Source organism: Streptopelia decaocto (genome assembly GCF_964273445.1).
Source record: "Streptopelia decaocto genome assembly, chromosome: 5".
Lineage (NCBI taxonomy): Eukaryota > Metazoa > Chordata > Aves > Columbiformes > Columbidae > Streptopelia > Streptopelia decaocto.
This window is the reverse complement of record NC_138659.1, coordinates 70,303,663-70,326,457: the sequence shown is the minus strand read 5'-3', so window position 1 is coordinate 70,326,457 and position 22,795 is coordinate 70,303,663. Positions and strand designations below refer to the sequence as shown.

General features: G+C 43.0%; 1 protein-coding gene across 5 annotated transcripts in view; it reads right to left on the bottom strand.

Moving 5' to 3' along the window:
- The window catches only part of PTPRE (protein tyrosine phosphatase receptor type E), a 98,597-nt gene that overhangs the window by 8,685 nt on the left and 67,117 nt on the right, over nucleotides 1–22,795 (bottom strand). For 4 of the 5 annotated variants that reach the window (XM_082053258.1, XM_082053256.1, XM_082053257.1 and 1 more), the window contains exons 3-17: nucleotides 21,779–21,881; nucleotides 21,439–21,512; nucleotides 19,439–19,575; nucleotides 14,682–14,772; nucleotides 14,219–14,295; nucleotides 14,065–14,101; nucleotides 13,406–13,503; nucleotides 12,322–12,441; nucleotides 10,609–10,769; nucleotides 6,233–6,368; nucleotides 5,661–5,810; nucleotides 3,924–4,017; nucleotides 3,083–3,159; nucleotides 1,991–2,125; nucleotides 841–966 (exon numbers count right to left, since the gene is read on the bottom strand). In XM_082053258.1, the coding sequence (XP_081909384.1) occupies nucleotides 841–966; nucleotides 1,991–2,125; nucleotides 3,083–3,159; nucleotides 3,924–4,017; nucleotides 5,661–5,810; nucleotides 6,233–6,368; nucleotides 10,609–10,769; nucleotides 12,322–12,441; nucleotides 13,406–13,503; nucleotides 14,065–14,101; nucleotides 14,219–14,295; nucleotides 14,682–14,772; nucleotides 19,439–19,575; nucleotides 21,439–21,512; nucleotides 21,779–21,881 (1,616 nt within the window). Of the gene's footprint in view, nucleotides 1–840; nucleotides 967–1,990; nucleotides 2,126–3,082; nucleotides 3,160–3,923; nucleotides 4,018–5,660; nucleotides 5,811–6,232; nucleotides 6,369–10,608; nucleotides 10,770–12,321; nucleotides 12,442–13,405; nucleotides 13,504–14,064; nucleotides 14,102–14,218; nucleotides 14,296–14,681; nucleotides 14,773–19,438; nucleotides 19,576–21,438; nucleotides 21,513–21,593; nucleotides 21,882–22,795 lie in introns of all 5 variants that reach the window. The other variant, XM_082053259.1, reaches the window with a different exon arrangement.

The following is a 22,795-nucleotide window of genomic DNA, read 5'->3' as shown; positions in this document are numbered from 1 at the left end:
GGTATTAATAGCATGCTAATGCAGTGGCCTCTGGGCAGGTTTGGATGAGTAAAGTCTCTTTAACCACCCTGATGTTTCTGCTCGCTGCTTCCCATGACAGCATTATAACCGGGTATGGATGCAACGTTAATATTCTGGCAATGTTAATATTCTGGCAATTTTACTCCACATCTTGCGAGCCACACAGAGTCGAAAACACGTGGTCTCTGCCGATGCCAGGTGCTTTCAACATGTCCACAAAGGGGACATCTGGTGACCGAGTTTGACAGGAAGACTCTGGACACGGTTTTGTACTGGCAGCCTGGGAATAAGGAGTTAAATGAGTTATATTCTAAACTGCAAGTAATTTTTCTGGTTGTTTTTCAAAAAGAGCAACGCAAATCAGACCCTAACGAAACGATGCAGTGAGTGAAGAGATGGACACCCAAAAGATCAAAACCAGGTTTTGAGGAGATGGTGCCTGTAGCAAAGCAACATAAAGGAAGAGCTGTCAGGCAGAGGCAAGTGCATGTGCTGTGAAATGCTTCACAGGATTTTAAAATATCTATAAAAGAACATTATGTGTGAGATGGCAGAAAATACAAGAATAACAGCAACAACAAAACACAAACAAAGCCTGCATCCCATTTGGATGAAGGATGTTTTACTGACCAGAATCCTCATGAGGCTTCAAGCACAAATATTTCATACAAACTTCCTTTCGACTGACCCCACGTCAGATGTTGATTAACCACATTTATCTTTAGATAGAAATTCCAGCTCTTAAGCTACATAGTCGTATTTGTAAATGCCTCCAAATGCAGAAAAAAACAAACTGACAAACTCATGTAATTTAATTACCTGATTGTACGTAACTAGGAAGTCCCTCACACTTATGGCATCTAACAGGCTGTCATTCTTGATTTCTACGGTTATCTCTCCGTGAGTTACAGAGCCCTCTGATGGCCAGTACTGGCAGCATTTTTCCTGAAAGTTGAGAAGGAATTGTAAATGTTCCTTGAACTTTTTTCCAGTTATCTACATTATCATGAATATGAGATATAGGAGGTGACATACAGCATAATAAATGTGCTCCAAACGCTTTGTAATGAAAAGGCTAATAAACAAGAATACCCTAATAAAATATTTATATAATATAAACCGCTAAGATGAAAAGGGCTTAAGAGTCATAGATGTCAAATATTGCTTTCAAGTAAAATAAGCAACTCCTGAAAGCAATGCAATGTTGTTAAAGTGTCCCAAAACCACCCCAAAAAACAATTCACAGCACTAAAGCACCCTGGTTGCAGCACTGAACCTTGAATCTTCACACTGCAGCACCCAGAGGTAGACAGGACTCCATTAATTAATTAATGATGTACCAGGAGAGGTTCAGAATAAGCCACAGGAGCCAATAGTGGCAGAACAGGGAGGGACATTGCCACAAAAGTTTTGTCCAGCTGTTCCCAAATCCTAAACCGCTGTTCCATGTCAGGCATCGCTATAAATTGTTTGCTTTTAATACCAACTGGGCCCTTTCACACACCATAATTTTCCATTGTTTTGGTGGGTTTTCTGCCAATTCAAGCAAAAAGCAGCAACATTGGCCCACACCAAATGGCAAAGCAAGAGCTCATGTTAGGAAAGGTAAAAAATACCGGAATGCTGAAATTTGTAGACAGCAAATAGTTTACCTAATGGAGGAAATGGCCTCAAGTTGTGCAAGGGGAGGTTTAGATTGGATATTGGGAAAAAATTCTTCATGGAAAGGTCTGTGGGGCATTGAAACAGGCTGCCCAGGGCAGCGCTGGAGTCACCATCCCTGGAGGGGTTGAGGATGAGGTTCGCAGGGACACGGGTTAGTGCCAGCATTGGGTTAATGGTTGGACTCAATCTCGAGGGTCTCTTCCAACCAAAATGATTCTACGATTCTAATATTAATGCTCACATTTCACAGGTGTTCACAGCAACCTGGCAGTGTTCACGGAGCTGGTGGCTGCGCGACACATACCTGCTCCCTCTCCTGGACTTCGGTGAGCATCACGATGGTGTGGCACTTCCACTCCCACACCATGCGCCAGAAATCCTCCACCGTGTGCGGCAGCGGGCCCTGCGTGGCAATGAAATAATCCTTCTGGCGATAGCCCTGCGGAGAAACCCCACGATGTGTCACATTGATGTCGTGACATGGGAATTCAAGAGGGATGGAAGGTGATGGGCGGGGAGGAGGTCACTACTGCAACCGGTCCCATCAGCCACGCTGCTCAACAACACGGTGGTTCCTGCAAATTCGGTGCCACCGAGCCCACCTGACTCTTGCTCGTTGGCAGAAATGCAGGAAATAAACCAAAACCAAATTCACAGTCTTGCGTTATATTTTATGGCTTTTCACAGTCGTGGCTGAAGGGATGAAATTCAGCAGTAATAGGGGATCGCAAGGATTTCGCAATGAAATGATTGTAATTCTGTAGCAGAGCCAAGGGCTGCAGTTGTTAACATTTAACTCAATTTTTGAGCTACAGTTCTGTTTACCTACTGATGTGAACTTCACAGCTCTGCTATCCACAATCCTCAATAACTAATGAGGTTTTACTGCTTAAGGATATCATTAATTCCAAATTAAAGTAAGACATGGTGGAAGGTGTTGTCCAGGTTCCAAAAGAAGCCAGGAACAAAATCAGGAATTAATGGAACCTGCCCAGGTAAACCTTGATTCCCAAACACCGCGACAGCCTTTCCTCGTGCTAACCAGGGACTTCTCTTTTTCCTTTCCTCAGAAAAGCACATTTACATCCTCAACCTGAACACAGATAACGGAACTGTTGGCTGTCAGCTTACAGCTGATTTGTTTCGCTTCCTGTTAGAATTTAATCAAAACCTTAGTTTACAAATCTAACAACAACATGAATGTTTAAAATTACACAACCATTTCATCTCAAATTGAAAATACCAGATAAGAAATGTATTTGGGAAATCTCAAAAGCCAAACAAAAAAGCTCCTGTTCTTCACAAGCAAAGTTGATTGTGTCTCTTTAAAAAGACTTTTCAGCAACAGCAAAACATCTGACTTGCAATTTAAATACACGGAAATTTTTATACATACATCTATGAAGGAAGCATTGATGTAGTCTGTATACTCTTGCCCTCTTTTCATCGACAGAATCACTCTATTAAAATCATCTGGAAAAAGAAAAAGTCTAGTCTTACTATTGCTAACTGCACATGGACTGCTCCACTGTTACATTTGTGAAAGCACAAAACCCACAAAATCTTTAATCTGAAAGCCAAAGAGTGTCTCAAAAATCTTCTCCAGGATTTAGTGAGTGTGTGCCCTTGTTTTTATGCTGTTTTGTTTTTCCATTCACAGAAGATACAGCCAGTGAAGGCTGAAATTTGCGTTTTCAGGTGCAGCATCACAGTGCTGCTCCGGACCACGCAAGGAATCCCACAGAAAATATGTTGCTTTAAAAGGCGAAACTGCTCAATTATTTAATTCAGCCCTGAGAAGTATCTGACCGTAATAAATTTTACATTGATAAAGTCAAAACCAATTCATTAAATTGTCTGCAGACACTTTTTGAGGGCACTACACGTTATAAGGAGAGGATGGTGCTGTTTGTATCAAGTGCTCTAGAACTTCAGAGCAGACACATCGGCAAAAAGGGCGGCAAAAAACCTCCTACTCTGAGCAGTGTAACAAGGTTTCCAAACCATTTGAATTTTCCAGGCAGAGAAGTTAAAACTCCTTCTCTTTAAGACACACATAGTAATTATTTGCAGAACTCCAGTTTCCAAATCTAAGCAGGATCTCAATTCTTGAGTTCCCCCAACCGAGCTGTGCTCTGATATGAGCTGTGTTATCAACATATAGATATCGTGTGCACTCACGACAGATAATTGTGTAATTATAGCGCTTGTTTCCCTACACAAAAAGTTGATCTTACACGGGATAATCTGGATGACTCGAGCTTTCTTCATGTTTGCAGGGAGATTGCCAGTTCTCATGTTTTCCTTCATTATTCGAACGTTCGTTAACTTCTGTAACAAAGCACAGAAACGAGGATGAGGACTCAGTGGGACAGGAACGGTTCCCGCTCACCAGATCCCGCACCCGGAGCTTCCGACGCGTCTTTATTGGGTACAAAACAGCAGCGCAGTCAAAGCGAGAGCGACTTGTCACAGAAGCCACTTCATTGTACTGTCTATAAAAATCAATTAAGAATAACAGTCATCATTTTTTCCTGCTGATAACAATTCAAGAATCTGAACATGCACCCAAGGCATGTCAATCAAGTTTAATGACAGGTTTTTAAACCTTTGGGGGTTTTCTTGTTTGGTTGGGGTTTGTGTGTGGTTTTCTATTTGTTTGGGGTTTGGTTGGTTGGTTTTGTTTTGTTTTAAGACACTTTTGGACTGTCTGAGCAAGACTTTCAGAAGCACAGAGCACCCATTCCTTTTGCAAAGGTAGGAGTTTCTCAAATTTGACGCATGGAAATCTACTTTCATAAAATTAGCCACTTCGGAAAATGCCTTTTAATAAAACGTTCTGCATACCATTTTATCAAATTATTTCATTACTTCTTTGCAGCCTCTATGGAAGCAGCAGCCTGACCAGCACCATCAGCACACAAAGGTAACAGCCTTTTCATTTCCACGCTGTTCTCAAATACTGAGAAAATCCTCTTTTACAAACTTCATTCACTTCCTTTATGGCCAAAACATGAACTGAATTCATACCGATATTAATTTAATTCCAATTATTATGATTACAATCCTGTTTGGAGCATTAAAACTCTGGTCTTTAGTCCTGGACGGGGCTTTCCCTGCATCACAACACCCTGATTCTGGAATGAAAAGGTCACACAAGTTTAGGGACTGGCAGGCACCAAATCCCACAACTTGGCTCTGCCTATTTTCAAGCTTCTGCTGGCGAAGAGACCAATATTCCTTATTATTTCTTCAGTTTGTGTTGACAGCATTCCCGGGATACAGAAGACAAACACTGCTCTTGCCCCAACATTTCTTTTTAATATAGGATATATTGTACACCCGCAAGATTGCGCAAGATAACACAATAATAATAGGCTGCTTCTCAGGTGGGACTTATCAGAAAACAAGCACAGCGGCACAGTTGCATTTCAGCAATTATTTCATATAAATTCAATTTGAATTCAGATTAATTTTACTTTTCAAAATGCAAGTTGATTTTTCAGGTCTGTATTTGCCAGGTGCCGAGTTTCAGGAGCATATCAGTTCCAGTAGCATTTCTAGTAGCAGCAACAAGCTATTGAAAATAACCCCCCATCTCTGTGAAATCACTTGGCAGCTGCTCTATAAGACTGTGTTCAATTCACTGGAAATCAGGGGCTCTTATATACAGCTCTGGGCTCTTTTGGCTCCTGAGCCATCCAAGTGCTTTTCGGAATACACAGAACAACTAAATGCTGCTCTCTGCATTTTAATGCAGCCTTGCTGGTGCAGTGGGCAGCAAAAACAAACCTAGGAATTCTGGAAAAAGTAGAATACTTCATGTTTGCATTCCAGACAGACCAATACTTCTGATTTTTTAACTCGTGGCTACTTATTTTTACATTTTCTTTTCCCAGTGTTTGCTGCCTTTCAAGTATGTTTTTGGTCTACGTGTTTGCACAGCTAGAAACCCAAAGGCCTTTCATACTTACTTTAAATTCCTCTTCTAGGCCTATTTTGACGAGGTTGGGCGCCGCGTTGTGTGACGTTTGTAGGTGTTTTTCTAAGGATGACACATCCAGCTCCGTGTCACCGTAGAGGTAGTATTCGAGTAAGGCTTGATAGATGAAGGAGTATTGCATCTGGAACCAACAAAAACCAGTGATAGAAGCACATTGCCAAGCAGGCAAGTGGAACTATTAAAGGCAGCATGGTTATCTATCTCATTTGGTCTATCATTTACTAATTATCACAATATACCTTAAGCTAAAATGGAGTTTTCCTGCTATATTGCTCACATTCTCTAAAATTCCACTCTCTTGTGCTTGTGGAAACCTGGACATGATACCTAAAGATAATGTGCATTACGGTGGTCTGCACAGCCCTGAAGTTCCTTTACCACCTTCCCCAACCCCATCCTTCTGCTGGACATTGTTGATTTTCCAGTTATCTGGGTGTGCAACAGAACAAGACATACTGGGATGCACATCAGAGTGGAAATACAGAAGCATATTCTTCCCCGGCCATGAAAAGTTGTAATTTCAACCAGCTAAAGTCCACTTACGTCAGTCTGAACCATCTGCGGACGCTGATTCCGGATCCTTGAAACGAACTCAAAAACGTCCACTTTCTGTTCCGCGTGCATCATGTCGATCATGGCGTCGATCACCACAAACGTGCCCGTGCGACCCACGCCGGCGCTTGGAAACAAAACCAGACACAAAACAGCACAGCTGAGTGCCAGGAAATGCTACGGCAATGGCAGAGCTACAACCTGTGCTGTAACACTGCGCTGCAATACTGTGAACCCCTAAATTCCAGCTTTTACTTTAACTATAGCAAAAAAAACAAAACAAAACCCAGGTGTGTAAGTTTTTAACACAAAAAGTCACCTCTTAACAGCTCAGAAATAATGACATCAGAATTATATTAGAAAAGCCGTTTGGAAAAAATTCTGCTTGACCAGATATTATAATAATAATAATAATAATAATAATAATAATAATAATAATAATAATAATAATAATAATAATAATAATAATAAGTAGTAGTAGTAGTAGTAGTAGTAGTAGTAGTAGTAGTAGTAGTAGTATAATTAAATTATAATATAAATATATAATTATATATTTATATACTTATATAATAATTATAATTATTATATTATAGCCATATAATATAATAATTATTATTATTTCTACTAAGATGATCTTTTTTCTTATTTTTCTCTTTTCACATGCCAGTTAGATAATTGTTACTAATTCTACACTTCCCAACTGCCATCCAAAAAACTTCCCTATCTATATAGCTATATAGCTATACAGCTATATAGCTGTATAGCTATATAGCTGTATAGCTATACAGCTATATAGCTATGACAGCCACAAGAGGGAGCACGATCACTAGAAATTCCACCACTGCAGCGACTTTGCGCTCTTCCTTCCAGAGGAAAAGGGCATGGCATCCTGTGCTAGGGATTAATAGCTCTCCTTTAACCTCCTGTTAGCTTATTTTGTTCAGCAGCTGCTGTGAAGTCCACAAACACCTTCTGAAACACGACCAAACCCTCTCCCCCATCCCGGCATGCCCGAAGATACTGATCGATTTCCAGCCAGGAAGTGTTTGGTTTTAAATAACACCAGAAAAAAAATATTGCGTGTATAATATGACTTAGTCCATGTTCACACGCACTTTTAACAGCAAATGCCACGTGAAACTAAAACCCCCAAGCCCTCTTATTCCACAGGTCTAGGAGGACGATGGAGATGAGCAGACCCATGGACCTCCACCAAAATTTCATGCAATGTCTTCACAGTGAACAACCTGACTAGAGCCTTCTGCCTCCTAATCCCTTTGTGTTTAATCACCCGTGTGTCAGGCTCCCCTCTCCTCTCCCAACCACATCCCTGTCCAGCGTTCCCACACACCGTCCCCATGGTCCCTCTGTGGCTATTGAACACAGGCCACCACGGCTTCCACCCCATGGTGACCCTGCGGCCTTTCCGTAATTAAAAGGGGTGATAAGAAAGATGGGGACAGACTTTTGAGCAGGGCCTGTTGCAACAGGACAAGGGGTGATGGTTTTAAACTAGAAGAGGGAAGATTCATGCTGGACATGAGGAAGGAATTGTTGCCCCTGAGGGTGGTGAGAGCCTGTCCCAGGTTGGCCAGAGAGGTGGTGGATGAACCATCCCTGGAGACATCCCAGGCCAGGCTGGACGGGGCTCTGAGCAACCTGAGCTGCTGAAGACGTCCCTGCTCATGGCAGGGGGGGCACTGGATGACCTTTGAGGGTCCCTTCCAACCCAAACCATTCCATGATTTGTTTGTATTTGACCTCTGCCACCGTGGATGAGTCCACCTTGAGTCCTACTGTCCTGACTCCCAGTTTAAAGAGATTTTCCTCTTCCTGACGTGTCCTGGAAACCCCCCTGAGCACAGGGCACTCATCGCCGCTTCACGCTTGTCCTTCACGGCTCAGTCCCATGAGCTGTCACCCCCCCACCAACCCACAGCTCCTGCCTTTGCCGATACCACCACATCCTTGGGCCCTCCCTGCACCTCTGCCCCCAGGCCCCTTCACTTCCGATCAGCATTTTACTCAATCCTCGTGTTTCCTGCTCAAGCTGGTAACTTCACCATTTGCCTTGGAAGTTCCCTGATTTTATCCACCCGCAGCCTCCTGTACAATATCCCTTACTCAGCTATTCCTCAATGTCACTCTCTGCTCCTCGAAAACACATATTTCTAAAAACTTCTGGGAAAAAAAAACCTGTCAGAAATCCCCCTCCATTTTATCTGCAACTCTTTACCTCCAAATGCTAAATTAGCCTTTTATTAACTTCCAAAGCATTCCAATTGAGCAGTTTCTGCTTGGAATGACTGGGCGATGTTCTTATAAAAGCTAAAAACGGCGGTTACTCACTATCGATGAGTTTCCCTTTCCTTTTTTCAACAATTCAATCGTGTCATATCCTGAACCGTAACGGAAATTAAGTGTCACCTCTCTCGTTCTCTATTTCTAAAGCAGGCTGAAGTACTGCACACACACAACAGCATTACTGTGTTCAGCTGGACCATTACATTTAAATCTGTACAGATTTTTTATTAAGATATTCTGTATTTTCCTTTATTTTGTCTCTAGTCCTGCTGATTAAACCAAGTACAGAATTTCCTGCTGGTGCAAAATAAAGCGCACACCCAATTTCACAGAATCCCAGAATGTCAGGGGTTGGAAGGGCCCTGGAAAGCTCATCCAGTGCAATCCCCCCATGGAGCAGGAACACCCAGATGAGGTGACACAGGAAGGTGTCCAGGCGGGTTGGAATGTCTGCACAGAAGGAGACTCCACAACCCCCTGGGCAGCCTGGGCCAGGCTCTGCCACCCTCACCAGGAACAAGTTTCTCCTCAAATTTAAGTGGGACCTCTTGTGTTCCAGTTTGAACCCATTGCCCCTTGTCCTATCACTGGTTGTCACCAAGAAGAGCCTGGCCCCATCCTCCTGACACTCCCCCTTTCCATATTGATCCCCAGGAATGAGTCCCCCCTCAGTGTCCTCTTGTCCAGCTCCAGAGCCCCAGCTCCCTCAGCCTTTCCTCACACGGGAGATGCTCCACTCCCTGCAGCATCTTGGTGGCTGCGCTGGACTCTCTCCAGCAGTTCCCTGTCCTGCTGGAACTGAGGGGCCACAACTGGACACAAGATTCAGGTGTGGTCTCCCCAGGGCAGAGCAGAGGGGCAGGAGAACCTCTCTGACCTACTGACCACCCCCTTCTAACCCACCCCAGGTACCATTGGCTTCCTGGCCACAAGGGCCCAGTGCTGGCTCATGGTCACCCTGCTGTCCCCAGGATCTCCCAGTGGGTCCACAGAACATCACGGCAAAAGGCTATAAAAAAATATTGTGGGCTTCTCAGAGGAATGACTGCATGAAACCACTAAAATCTGCTTTTTCTGTTTAATGCTTTTCTTTAAGCCTCTTGTGTGTAACACCTGGGAGAGAGGATGAATCCCAGCAAGGCAAGACCTGGATGGAAATGAAGAAAGAAAAAGCCTGGCTTGGCTGGGACAAAACCGCTCTTTTTCAATAGTTACACACTTCAAGGACTCTTGGGGAGTATTTCTAGATGTCTGACACAAGAGAAAAAGAAACAAATACATCAGTCTACAACCATTTCCTTAAAAACAAGACCCAGAAAGACAAAGCTGCTATTCTTTTCATTTTAACCTTGCCACAATAAATGCTCCAAAAAGACACTTGCCCAGTTGTGAACTTAGAGCTGCTGTAGAGATTGCGATTTTTCTTTTAAAGCTGATTTGGACTCTGTGCTTTCATTAACATAAGATAATAACCATTTTGGCACAAGCCTTTAAGAGCAGGATGTTCGCGTGTGTGTGACCAAATGAGTGGGAATTTGTTCTGTATTGGCATGTAGAACATTTTTTAAATTGCAGCATTTAAGTCTCTTAAATGCAAGTCTGTATTCAAAACTTTCTAAGCATTTAACAGATAATTCACAGAGCAAACTGCAAGTTTATTGTGGGAGATGTGGGGGATGAATTCTCAGAGGAGCATTTAGTGGCAAAGGTCACTGATTTGTATTACAAGTCTGTTTTGCTGACAAAGAACATATTTATACCAAACACTGGATATCACTCCAAGACAAAACCAAAACAACACAAAAACTTCTGTTTGAGTATTAAAGTGACAGAAAAGACAGATCTTTGGAAATGGTTTTTATCCTGGGCTCTCAAGAAGCTCAGCATATTATTTATATTTATCTGTGTAAAGGGCAATATGTGAGTGAATATATACATATATACACACATACATAAACACACAAACTCCATAGTCTTTGAACAGAAGATTAACATTTAGCCTTGATATTACACACGTAACTCCAGGGCAAGCTAAGAGAATGGCTTGAAGAACACACACATACCTACAGTGAACCACAATTGGTCCAGCGTGGGCAGGATTCAATGTTTTGACTTTTTTCAGGAATTTCAGCATCCCAATAGGCGTGAAAGGCACCCCGAAATCAGGCCAGCTGGTAAAGTGAAGCTGCGTAACGAGCCTCGGAGCTTTACAACCATCATGAAGCTGCAGGGAATACAGACTCCAGGTTTGACACTTCATTTTTCATGCAAAGATTCATAAACAAACTGCTGTGATTATTTATGACTAATCCCTGCAATACTTAGAGCCTGACTCAAGGTTTAGAAGTTTACAGTGTATGTAAAATATAAACACAGGGTAAAATTACCATAGATTATTGAAATGCACCTTTGCAGGGAAAACTGGAATAATCCCAGGATGGGACTGTGAAGAGTGAGACTCACAATTTATGCTAATAATGGACCAAATCTTAGGTCTTTTTTGACTTATAAAATGCTGACGACACGTCTTTTAGCAGGTGAGCTTCTCAAAATCCAGTCTAACCATTCAGGATCTGCATGGCTACGAGATACCAAATGCCACATCAGTATTAGAGATGAAAGAAGGGCTGCACCTCTGATGGCCGCCTACCAACAGGTTCACCATCTGACCTGCGCTTCAGGAATAAAAGAGAAGATACCACAGGAGTACCGACAGCAGAGCTCAGCATCGTTTCACCTGCCTTCACTAACCACAACCTATGCCTAGGGTTAGAAAGCCTATCTGTCTCACAAGCTTTCGGTCTGTTTTAGCCAAGGGCGAGACCGTTTCTTTTGACCTGGAGAAAGCCAGTTGGTTTTTAAGGTGGCTTTGTCTCCATCAGTGATAACCAAACCCTACGAACACATAGAGATCAACAACTGAAAGGCAGTTGGGTCCATTCATAAACTTTCCAGCCCTTCAGCTTATGCACAGAACGTACATGTCTGTACTGTTCCTCCTTCCCATTCTGCTTTCTGAGCATTTTCATCGGCGATGCCGTATCAGCAATGACTAGTCAGACCACAGGGATCTCCACGCTCCATCAGCAGACACTGCTCCACAGATCAGAATCTGTAACCAGTGCTGAGTAAATCCACACGTGTTTTGAAGGGTTCTGAGCTCTCCATGGAGCTCTACACACTATACGTGGTTTGTCACCCCTCACCAGCCCATATTGTCTTCAGTCTTCAATTTGAATTAGACGGTCATTGCACTGCAAACACAACAGCCCTCCCTTTCGGGGGTGAGGATCTCTAGCAACTTGCTACACACTGTGGACAAGAGCAAAGCCATCCCCACCATCTGTCTTGTGACCTAAAGCTTCCTCTTGAGCTAGAGACCAGGGATACAGCAGAAATCCGGCTGTAATGCTGGCTGACATTGGCCAACTAATATCTACAGACCACTCTAAATACTCAAATTCACTTTATGCAATTTGTCCCAAAAAAGGTCAAGACACTGCTCCTGTGCTCCCTCCCTGACAGCCGTGGGATGGACTTTCTGTGGCCCTGGCTACAGACATGAAGAAAACCAAGAAGAACCTCTTGCAATCCATCAAACCACATCCAACACCACACGTGCTGACCTGCAGAGCCTGCTCCCCTACCACACCTTTCTTGATCCGCAAATACATTTAACTAATATCCTGCGTTTCTCTGAAGCAAATACTGGAGATTGCAACAATCTGCTTTAAGAATTAAGACGAAGACCCAGCAAGAGCGTCGTTGTTACTCACGGACTGGACGCAGAACTTGCGGATGGTGTAGTCCACCAGAACTATGCAATCTTCCACGGACACGCGGATATTTCCGTAGGTCCAGCACCCTTGGTCAGGCCAATACTGGTAACATTTTTCCTGCACAAACATACAGTGTGTTTTATACCACTGAATCTGCTTTCCTTGTGGGTCACTCATGAAACAATGAGGTTATTTGAAAACAGCGTGCATACATATGCATGTGAGTACACAGAGTTTGTCATCCAGCAAAACACAACTTTAACATTTTACCAGTGCTGTTGATGCTTAAATTTACGCAGAGAAGGTGAGAATAGTTTTGAAGTTGTTTTTTAACCTAGCCGGAATTAAACAGCTTTTATTAAATGTAGTTTTTGTTAGGAGGTGCATAACTGTGTGGACTGTCATATCTTGACTATTTTTCAGCTTTAGCTGTAGGGAAACAAGATTCATATCCTGGGCACAGATTTTTGAGAAGTTTATGTATTTCAAATAAGGATGCAGGTTGCTCCATTTGCCAAGCCCAGCGGAAAAGAAAATAATGAAAAAGCATCTTTTATGTTTCCGATGGTGCATTTGCTTAATATTTTAACTGAGCTTCCCAAGTCTGTGAAGCAGGAATGAAGTTAAACGTTTCACGCTTCTCATGTGCATCTCAGCATCCTGCCAGGACCCGCAGAAAGTCTCACACAATGCGAGGAGTGAGACACGTACAAGGAGGAATGGGGGACAGTAAGGAAAAGCAGCAACGTCATGAGAAAAAGTGGGTTTTAATTTTGAATTTTGAAACCTAACTCTCAAAAAGGCAAATCAAGACTTTATCTTCAATTCTAACCAACCCACCCACAAGCGCAGCCTTAAACTGCAAAAATAAAACAATACCAAGTCTACACAGGACAAAATTAGCTATCGGAGTTGCTTCCTTGAGATCTACACGTAGAAATTTGTATTTTGGAAATTAAAACGGCACTAATGAGCAGAAAGGCAGCTGTGCTGACGGGGCTGGAGAAGGAAGTGGTCAAAACACAACTGGCCGGACATGGCAGCTGCTTTGGGAACGCATAGCACCCTGCGAGCTCTTTACCTCTTTTCTTTCTTTCAGGTTGGTTAACATGACGATAATGGCCGATTTCTGCTCCCATATCATCCTCCAGAAATCGTTCACTGTTTCTTGCTTCGGTCCTGCAGACAGAACACAGGGGGGATGATGGAGACCAGCCCATCAAGGGCCACACAAACACCCTCTGCCCACCCAGATCCATGTTGACTGCTCAGTTTTGGAATATACCACATATTTCTTAAATAAAATCATATTTTCTTTTACATAGTTGTACGCATTCGGAACTACACATCCAGCAGATAGCTCCTCTCTTGAAATATTATTATTGCTCTTTTAAGCGGGCTATGGCAGGAGCATTGTTGAGGATTTCTATTTAATTCCTGCATAAGAATCACTTAGTCTGTATTATCAGGAGACATTTTTCAAACCACCAGTAAGTAGATGAAGAAAAAAAGAGCAGCGAAGTGGGAATGGAAGGGGAACGTGAAGCTCTTTGCTCAGAGCAGTATCTGCGGGTCTAAAGGCAGGGGGTTACCTCAGGCTCGCTTTATTTTAACTGTAACCTCTAAACCCCATCTCACATTTGGCCACCACCTGCAGCCGAAAATAACCTTTAAAACGCGCCAAAAATTAAATACTTTCGGTCATAAAATGTACAGAATAGAGAAATGAGAATAAATTACCTTGTGCTGCTATGAATTTATTCTTTTCTTTATAGCCCTGCAGAAATAAATAAAGCAGTTAGAAGACGAAATGCCAACATATGCCCGCAGAAAAAATACTTGTTTAATTCACAAAGTTTGCAGTTTAGCCAACAGCGGACAACTGGCAACTTACATCTATATATGATGCATTAACGTAGTCTGAAGATGGGACGCCATCGATTTGGGTCAAAATCACTCTGGAATGATCATCTGGAAGAAAACACATTACAAGCACATTTGCATGTGAATCGACATGAAATCTGTTATTTCCTTGCAAGCAGGAGGCCAGGCTGAGCACAGGCTTCCCAAAGAACTAACCCGAGACACTAAAATATCCATTTGGCACGGTGTAATTCGTTAGAACTCAGCCAGGGCTAAAGCTTTACAGTGCAGCACCTGAGAAATGCTACAGAAAAGATGACGATCAACGCTAGATCAGGCCACAGCAAAACAGGTTTTGCACAAACATATATATATGAAGAGTATTTGTGCCCAGTGAAATCATATTACCCAAATATTTTCAGTAAATGAACACTACTACCAGCATGCTCAGTGCCAGTCAATTGTTTGATTTCATAGAAAAGGTAATGTCTTACACGGCAGGATGTTAGGATATCTGTTTTTCTCTCTGTTTTCTTCCTTATTTGCCATTTCAAATGTTCCCTGCACATATCCAGGTGTTAATGACTAAAAAACAACGAAAAAAGATACAAAAGTCAATGTGTTAGAAAACAGTTAACTCTTGACTGCACATCTGCATTTATACATACCGCCTTGCATCCAACAGAATTCAACATCATTTTATTCTTGCAATAACTTTAATTGCTCTAAAACAGGAAACCACATCCTGGCACATTTCACTACAAAAAACAAGTTCAGCAGATTTGGAAAAATAAGTGATTTTTCCAGCAGAGAGGGTGGTTATTGAGAAAATGGTTAATGCCGGAGCTGCTGCTTTAAGCTGCCATCTGCCGCGGTGATTCACGGCGCCCGACCCAGCGCACCCTCCGCTCCTCCAACAGCTACTTTTAGCAGTAACAGTTGGTTCAATAACACAAATAGAGTTTGATTGTTAATAGCTCAACCGCTAAGAACATTAAATATCAAACATCTCGCCGAGATCTCCACGTGAGGGCCCAACGCCGGCGGAAAGGGAGGAAGGAAAACAAATACATCCCCGTTCTTTTATGCTGAATGAGTACAAGTCAAACTCTGCTTGTAATCAGAGAGATCTAAGGCTGCGGACAAATTTAGTCAAGTTTAAGGAAAAAAAAAGCATTCTTGCAGAGCAATCAAATGCAAGGAAGAAATAAAGAGGAAGAGGGTGACAATGAAAACAAGGAGGTGCCTGAGGTGGTACCGCCACGCAGAAGGGTGAATGGGTGCTGGGGAGGCCAAACCTTGAATCCTGAGGTCAGTTTTGGCCCCTTAAGATAAGAAAGGCCTTGAGATGCTGGAGTGAGTTGAGAGAAGGGAACGGAGCTGGTGAGGGGCTGGAGCACAAGTGTGATGGAGCGGCTGAGGGACCTGGGGGGTTCAGCTGGAGAACAGGAGCTGAGGGGAGACCTTCTGATCTCTGAACTGCCTGAAAGGAGCTTGGAGCCAGGGGGGGTCGGGCTCTGCTCCCCAGGAACAAGCGCCAGGAGCAGAGGAAACGGCCTCAAGTTGCGCCAGGGGAGGTTGAGGTTGGATCTGGGGAACAATTTCTTCCCCAAAGGGCTGTGGGGCATTGGAACAGGCTGCCCAGGGCAGTGCTGGAGTCACCATCCCTGGAGGGGTTTAAAACACGACTAGATGAGGTTCTCAGGGACATGGGTCAGTGCCAGTGTTGATTTCTAAAGGTTTATTTTGCATGTGATGAAGAGCTACAAGGAGATAACCAATCATGCCAATGTCAGCAAGAGCCAATTCATGTTTTTGTTGTTAGTATTTGTTGTTTATACTATTACAGTGTTCCAGGGACATAGCACCTTCTTTGGCATTTGTTTGATATCTCAATACAAAGTGCTTGGACTTCGTTGTCATCTGTAAATTTTGCGTGGATTTTATGGCAATGTTATTCATAGAAGTATCAACTGAGGTGTTCCCCATCCTTCAGCAAATTCCATAACTATGTCCACAAATTTTACACTTCTTATAATAATCTTATCCCCCACTGAACTATTTCACTTCCCTCATATAAAAACATCTGTTTTACAGAAGTCCAAAGAGATTAGATCTATTGCACTTCTGTGCCACAAAAAAACCCCTCAAAACATAAAACAACAACAACAAAACCCAAAAACCAAACTAAGCCACCACCACTACCAAACCCCAACCAACCCAACCCCAACCAACCCAAACAAAAGAAGAACCACCAACAAAAAAAAAAGCACCAAACAAGATCGAGCTAATAAGTTAATAACTGGACTCAATGATCTTGAGGGTCTCTTCCAACCCCAGTGGTTCTGTGATGCTATAAGACACGGCACAAGGCTCCTGCCCTGTGCTTTGAGCTGCCCCCACACTGCAAACAGCGTAAAGGAGAACTGAGTTTCATCAAGTTTCTCGTACCAAACTCCTAAAAACCAGCGTTAGCGCGTTGGACTTCACCGAGGTAAAATCCCAGAGGTTTGGGAACACACAACCACCTTCTCCCACCTCCCACCCACAGTGAATCACGCAGGGGATGGGGAAAAAAACGAAAAGGGCCTTTGCTTAAAGCAACGCTCCCTGCTTGCCTGGCAGAGAGCAGGGCTCCAAATTTCCCCTCAAAAGCAGCAATCTGTGTTGTCAGGGTGATACAGGATAAATGGGGGGTGTGGGCACAACTTCACCACCACCACCGAGGAAACAGCAACGTGCATTTGTGGGTTTGGCGGTGGGTTTTTTCTTTTTATAACACTTAAACTTGTGAATACAAGTAAAAGAAAGGAGAGAAAATGTTTTAAAAGTTGCAAAAGAAAGCTGCTTTTAGCAAAGTGCTTAATTCCTCATTTGAATGAAGCCCGTGTTTTTGCTAATTAAAATACATTTACAGTTTAGAAAACACAGAAACTTCATTTACGTCTTGCATAAAGAGAAATAATTAGCACTTGAAACTCGATTCCTTCAAACGTCAAAAGTCAGACAGCAAATTCCCAATAAATAGTCACGTAAGTTCTGCGTCTTCATGTGAAAAAACGCACGAAGAGTAATTATCTCTGGGGAAACAATCTCTCCATTCCCTGCTCCTTCCTCCTGAGATCTCCCTAGAAACCTTCTCGTGGATTTTGATCTTGTTTTGCTGCTCTCCCCGCTTTGCAGAGGGCAGGATGTGATTCACCCAGGACGCCTCATCACATCCTCTCCATCACCCCACGGATCACGAGGAGATGATGAGTCTCGGTGGCACCGGCTCCCACTTTGCAGGAATCCTAAAACTCCTCTGAAGCTCCTGAGGGGGATGATCTACCCCAGCATTTGCCCATTTGCTCCTTTCTGTTTTCTCACTGAGCCACAGAAACCTCTGAATTAAGCCAAAATTAAAATTTCAAACGCAAATTCTTACAGGAAGCTTTGCAGACGTTAATCTGAAAATCAAGGCAATAAGCTAGCCATCACAAACTTCAAACATCCAGCTTATCGCGTGTTACGTTTGATAAACAGAAGTAGGACTTATCTGAAGGGACCATACAGAAAGGAATGGTTTTTTATTGTTTTTTATTGCTTTTTTTCCTGTGAAGAAAGAACACAGTCCTCCTAGTGCCATATGTTCACAAAGGAATCAAATCATAAAAAATGAAGCCACTAAGGGTGGAAGAAGCCTCTGCTATATTGGTTAAGTGCAAGGTCCTTCTTAAGAGTAATTTAGGCTTTACAGCTAAAATCAAAAGTATTGAGGAGCCCCATTAGGCACATAAATCTAAGAGAACTCTCTTCCAAAAATCCTTTCTATCCACTGCGTGTCTTCACTCACCAGCACTTGCTGGTTTTCTTTTCACCAGAAAAATCACTTAGGACCACGTGTCTTTGGCTGGTGCCACCGCTGTCTCACAGCGCTACCGAAATGGTGTTTTTGGCCTAAATCTGTTTCAAATTTGCGTTCCTGGAGATGCCTGACGTGTTAGACCAGGCTGTGTGGAGCACAAACCATCACCCTCCATCACTGCTCATTTATGGGGAGCGGACCCCAGTTTTCAGCCTCAGCGCTTGTGTGCAGACAGAAACCCGCAGGCTCACAGCACGGCGCAGAAAATGATCCAAGCAAAGCAGGTTTTATAAATAAAAATAGATGGCTTGTTTCGCCCTTAACTGCAGAACAAATTAATCAGGGGAGTCAAAATTCACAAGCGCACATCTTGTCAAATTAGTTTTCACATTCATTCTGTCGACTTCGATAAATATCTCCACAACGCTGCCTCTCTGATAAGGCAAAGAAATTATGTGTTTTAAATACATCGCCAAACAAATCGCAGATATAAATATGCTACCAATTAAGAAGGTAACTTAGACTGTCTAATCAATGCATGCATGGGCTTTGACAACTCTGTATTTGCCATTTAAGCTACTGCTCTGTGCAACCTGCTCCTGCTGGGAAGTGAGAAGAAATAATAGAAGTATGGAAGAGGCCCCAAAATGCAGACGTGCGAGAGCAGAGTCACCGTGCTGCGTTTCTCCATAGAAACCAGCTCTGCAGCAACTCGCCACAGACGCCGCTTCAGACTCATCTACGTGACCACAAGCAACTGAAGCTCGGCTTAAGCGCAGAAAATAAAACCTCCTTTCTGACCAAGGCAACACTGAAAAGAAAAGCCCTTAGAGTTGAGATGCTCCATAGAAACATATGTGCTAGGGCACAGGGTGCTGCAAATCGGGAAGTGGCAGGATGACAGCAGAGTGAAAAGGTCAAATTACCAAAGCAAAAAATAAAGTCAAAGCTCACTAGGGCAATATTATAGGCCACACTGTATTTTCTCCTCTAAGTATTTCCCATAGAGGTGAGATGCTCTGACTCCTCAAAACCCCTCCACCACCACCAAGAAAATCAATGCTAGAAAGACTACTATTCAATTATCCTCTCCTCCGGCTTTCAGGTAAACCCTAAAGACCCTCTTTAAATGCTTGCAAGTGCCATAGAGTTTATATATGACAGATATTACACCATATCATAATGCAGATGATATTACACCATATCATAATGCAGCTAACTTTTTGGATTTTGTCCCCATAAAGGGTTACGACACATGACAGACACGTACAAACAGCACCAGCACTCCCACAAGTCCTGCAGCTCCGCGATACCAGCATCACACATCAAATGCTTTTAAAAGCATTGTTAATATTTGCAGGTGTTTGGATTTGCTCCCCCGCTTTTCCACATGGGAGGACTTACATTAAACTCCTCGCGGAAGAGTTTCCCTTCGTCTGCCGATCGCATCCGTATTTCCTCTTCAAGGTTTTCCACGGGAATAGGGAAATATTTCTTTGGGCCCGAGGGAGACCTACCGAGCAGCATCACCCGTTGCTGTTCTGTCAGCACAAGGAAAGTACGTGTTAAAGGCATGTCCAGAGCAACAAATAACAAGCTATTTCCAACTACAAATTAATTTTTATGCTGGAAGATGCCAAAACATACTTCTCACATGAGACTTAAATTGATGACTAAGCAGACTAAAAACAAAAAACCAAAACCACAGGCCAAGGAGTTGCTTTGAGAACAAAATAAATTCACGTAGAACCACTATTGGTAAAATTAATGGTTTCTGTGTTCACACTGGATTCAAATGCGACCGAGTTTTATTTAGAAAAGGAGAAGGTTCCTTCTGCTGATGATGAGCAGACCAACCCAGAGCTGGGACTGCACCCCAGAAGCTGGGACTGCACCCCAGAAGCTGGGACTGCAGGGACAGGCTTTAGTATCTATCACCATGCTGCTGGATTATTTCACTTGAGAAGGGGAAATAATAATAACAATAATAAAATATCTTTTACTTGGCAGACACCAGAAACTCTGCACTGAGATGAGCTGCTGATCTCAGGTTGCACCAGATCACACCAGCATCAGCCCAGCCCCAGCACCACTTGGTACAGGGATTCCTATGGGCACTTCTTGCCACCCAAACATCGGCTCACGTAGGGACATAAATCATAGAATCATAGAATAGTTTGGGTTGGAAAGGACCTTTAAATCTCCCCCAGTGCCCCCCCTGCCCTGAGCAGGGACATCTTCAGCAGCTCAGGTTGCTCAGAGCCCCGTCCAGCCTGGCCTGGGATGTCTCCAGGGATGGTTCAGCCACCACCTCTCTGCCCAACCTGCCCCAGGACACCTTCACATCTCCTCAAGAACTCAACTGATCACTTGGAAATTCAAAAGAGCATCTCCAAGGGCTACCTGGCATGGCTGGAAGAAGTGGAGGGATTAAACCTGCTGTTCAGTAAAGACAAGTTTTATTTCCAACCGAAGGCAAACAGAAAGGCAGCCCACTTCACGCAGATAATGACAGGGTGATTTTCCACTTGCAAACTAAAACTCGCTGGCGGCTGCATTAACCATTTCTCACCCCGGGGCAGCACCCAGCACCGGGGCACGTCGGGGTTCCCCAAACCACACTCACCCTTGGGGTTCCTGCGCCCAATGCCGACCCGACAGGAAGCCCACGGGTACATTTAGAGGTTTGACTTTCTCCATGACGGCCCCCGGGTTTGTTAACCTACTCTTCCGTTCCTCCACAGCCACATGGAACCCACACAAAGATGTAATTCTGTTTAGCGTTAAGCTTTTTCTCTTTGTTATGGCCAAAATAATTTATAAGCAAGAAATGGAGGGATCTTCCGCATTTGGTAGGTTTGAACTGAGCCCCACGGAGCAGCCACCCGCAGGGCTCCCCACTATCAGACAGAAACTGAACACGCTGAAAAAGCCAGTAGAAAACATTTCCAACTACTGAGAGTGTTTCATTTTAGTGCCACTGGCATAAAATACTGTCCTATCTCATCCCCATCCTTCTTTCTCTTACATTCAGGAACCAGTCCCTAATTTCACAAAGAGTTAAGAACCATTTTTTCCCCTTGTAAGAAGAAATATTGCAATCCTTTCTCTGAATACAAAGATCACAGTGCCAGAAACCTGGATCTCGGCTGGCATCCTAATAAAATACATACATATAAAGAGCATGAGAAACATTTACAAAGAAACATTTGCTGTATCGCAACTGAAAGTGAAAATTATTTTAAACAGACAACTGGAATACACATATTTAAATATGGACCTTTAAAAAAATTCTCTTCGATTCAGTAACATATACATAAGTAGCAAACAAAACTGAGTAATTGAATTCTTACTTAGCAAATGAGTGTGTGTGTGTACACAAACAAAAACAAATCTCCTCGTACCTTGTTCTTCTAAGATCCCATTTGGCATCTTTTTGTCCCCAGAGTTCACAACAGCTTTCCTATGTCTTCTGAACCTGGAATACACACATACCACGTTACTCCGAGCAACTACGCTGCCAAGTCACAAGCATTTTCCCAAACCAGCCTTTACCAACCATGTAATTCTGGAGAAACTCTTTCTGTTCATCTTCACGGCGAGATCCAGCACCGCCGCGGCCCCCTCCTCCACGCTGTGATGGAGGCTCCTGCCTCACCATAAATACGCGTTTTCATTTCCTTCTTAGATCATATCGAAACAAGACTGAGCTAGTTCTGCCTGCAGAGCTCCACACAGACCTACCTGAAAAAATAGCCAGCCAACAGAATGAAAATGATGAAGACCAGGAGCAGAATCAGCATGGAAGTCAATAGATCCTTGTGCAAACTGTTCTCCTCTGTAGAGTCTGCGGGTTGAACACAGCCAAGGTGAAACATTACAGACACCTGATCTGCTACAGAAACTGCGCTTGCTGTATCAAACACTTGTGATTCTATGCGATAATCTGCTTGTATTTACTAATAGCATCACAAATTATTTAATATATGCAAAGCTGAAATGGAAATATCTATTTTTTAACGTTTTTCTTCCGCCCTCATTCCAAAAGCACAACCAAACCTCCTGCTGAGAATATCAAGGGTATTTTTTGGAATGACTGGTTAAGCAAAGAATTCAGTTGTTGTTAGGGTCAGTTTAAATTGTACAAGGTATTAAGCTAAATTTGAAGTCCATTTCAACAGGTTTGCTGCAGTACTTAGATGCATCACACAGAATTCACCCAAGATTGCCACCCTTCGTGCAGCTTTTATTGGCTCCAGAGATTCCACATGTGCTTTAAAGGCGTCTCATTCCATGGTCCAGAATGCTGCTGCAGCTGATCGAGGCTGTAAAGCACAATCAGTGCAAATTGCAGCGCATTCTATGGCTTATGTAAGATATGTATTACATTTATATATAAATATATAGGAGTAGGAATGATAAGACTTTTAACAAATACTCAGAATGGAGACTACAAAAAACTCCTAAAAATTTGGTTTATCTAGTGCAAATTGCAAGTCTCACCCTTCTGATAATAGTGGTTTTATGTATATGATTCTACATCTGTTTCATTATGCTTCTGTAACCTTTTAATTCTACTGAACAATTCAACATATAACACATTAAAATCATTAAAACCCCAACATGTTTTATTTAACTAAGCAAAACCTTTAGCCTTGTGCAAAATATAACCTTGCTACATGCCCCACTTTCCAAGTAGGTGAATAAATCCAGGTTGGTGTTAATAGCAGTGGTGAAGATCTCACTAAGTGGGAAGGATGA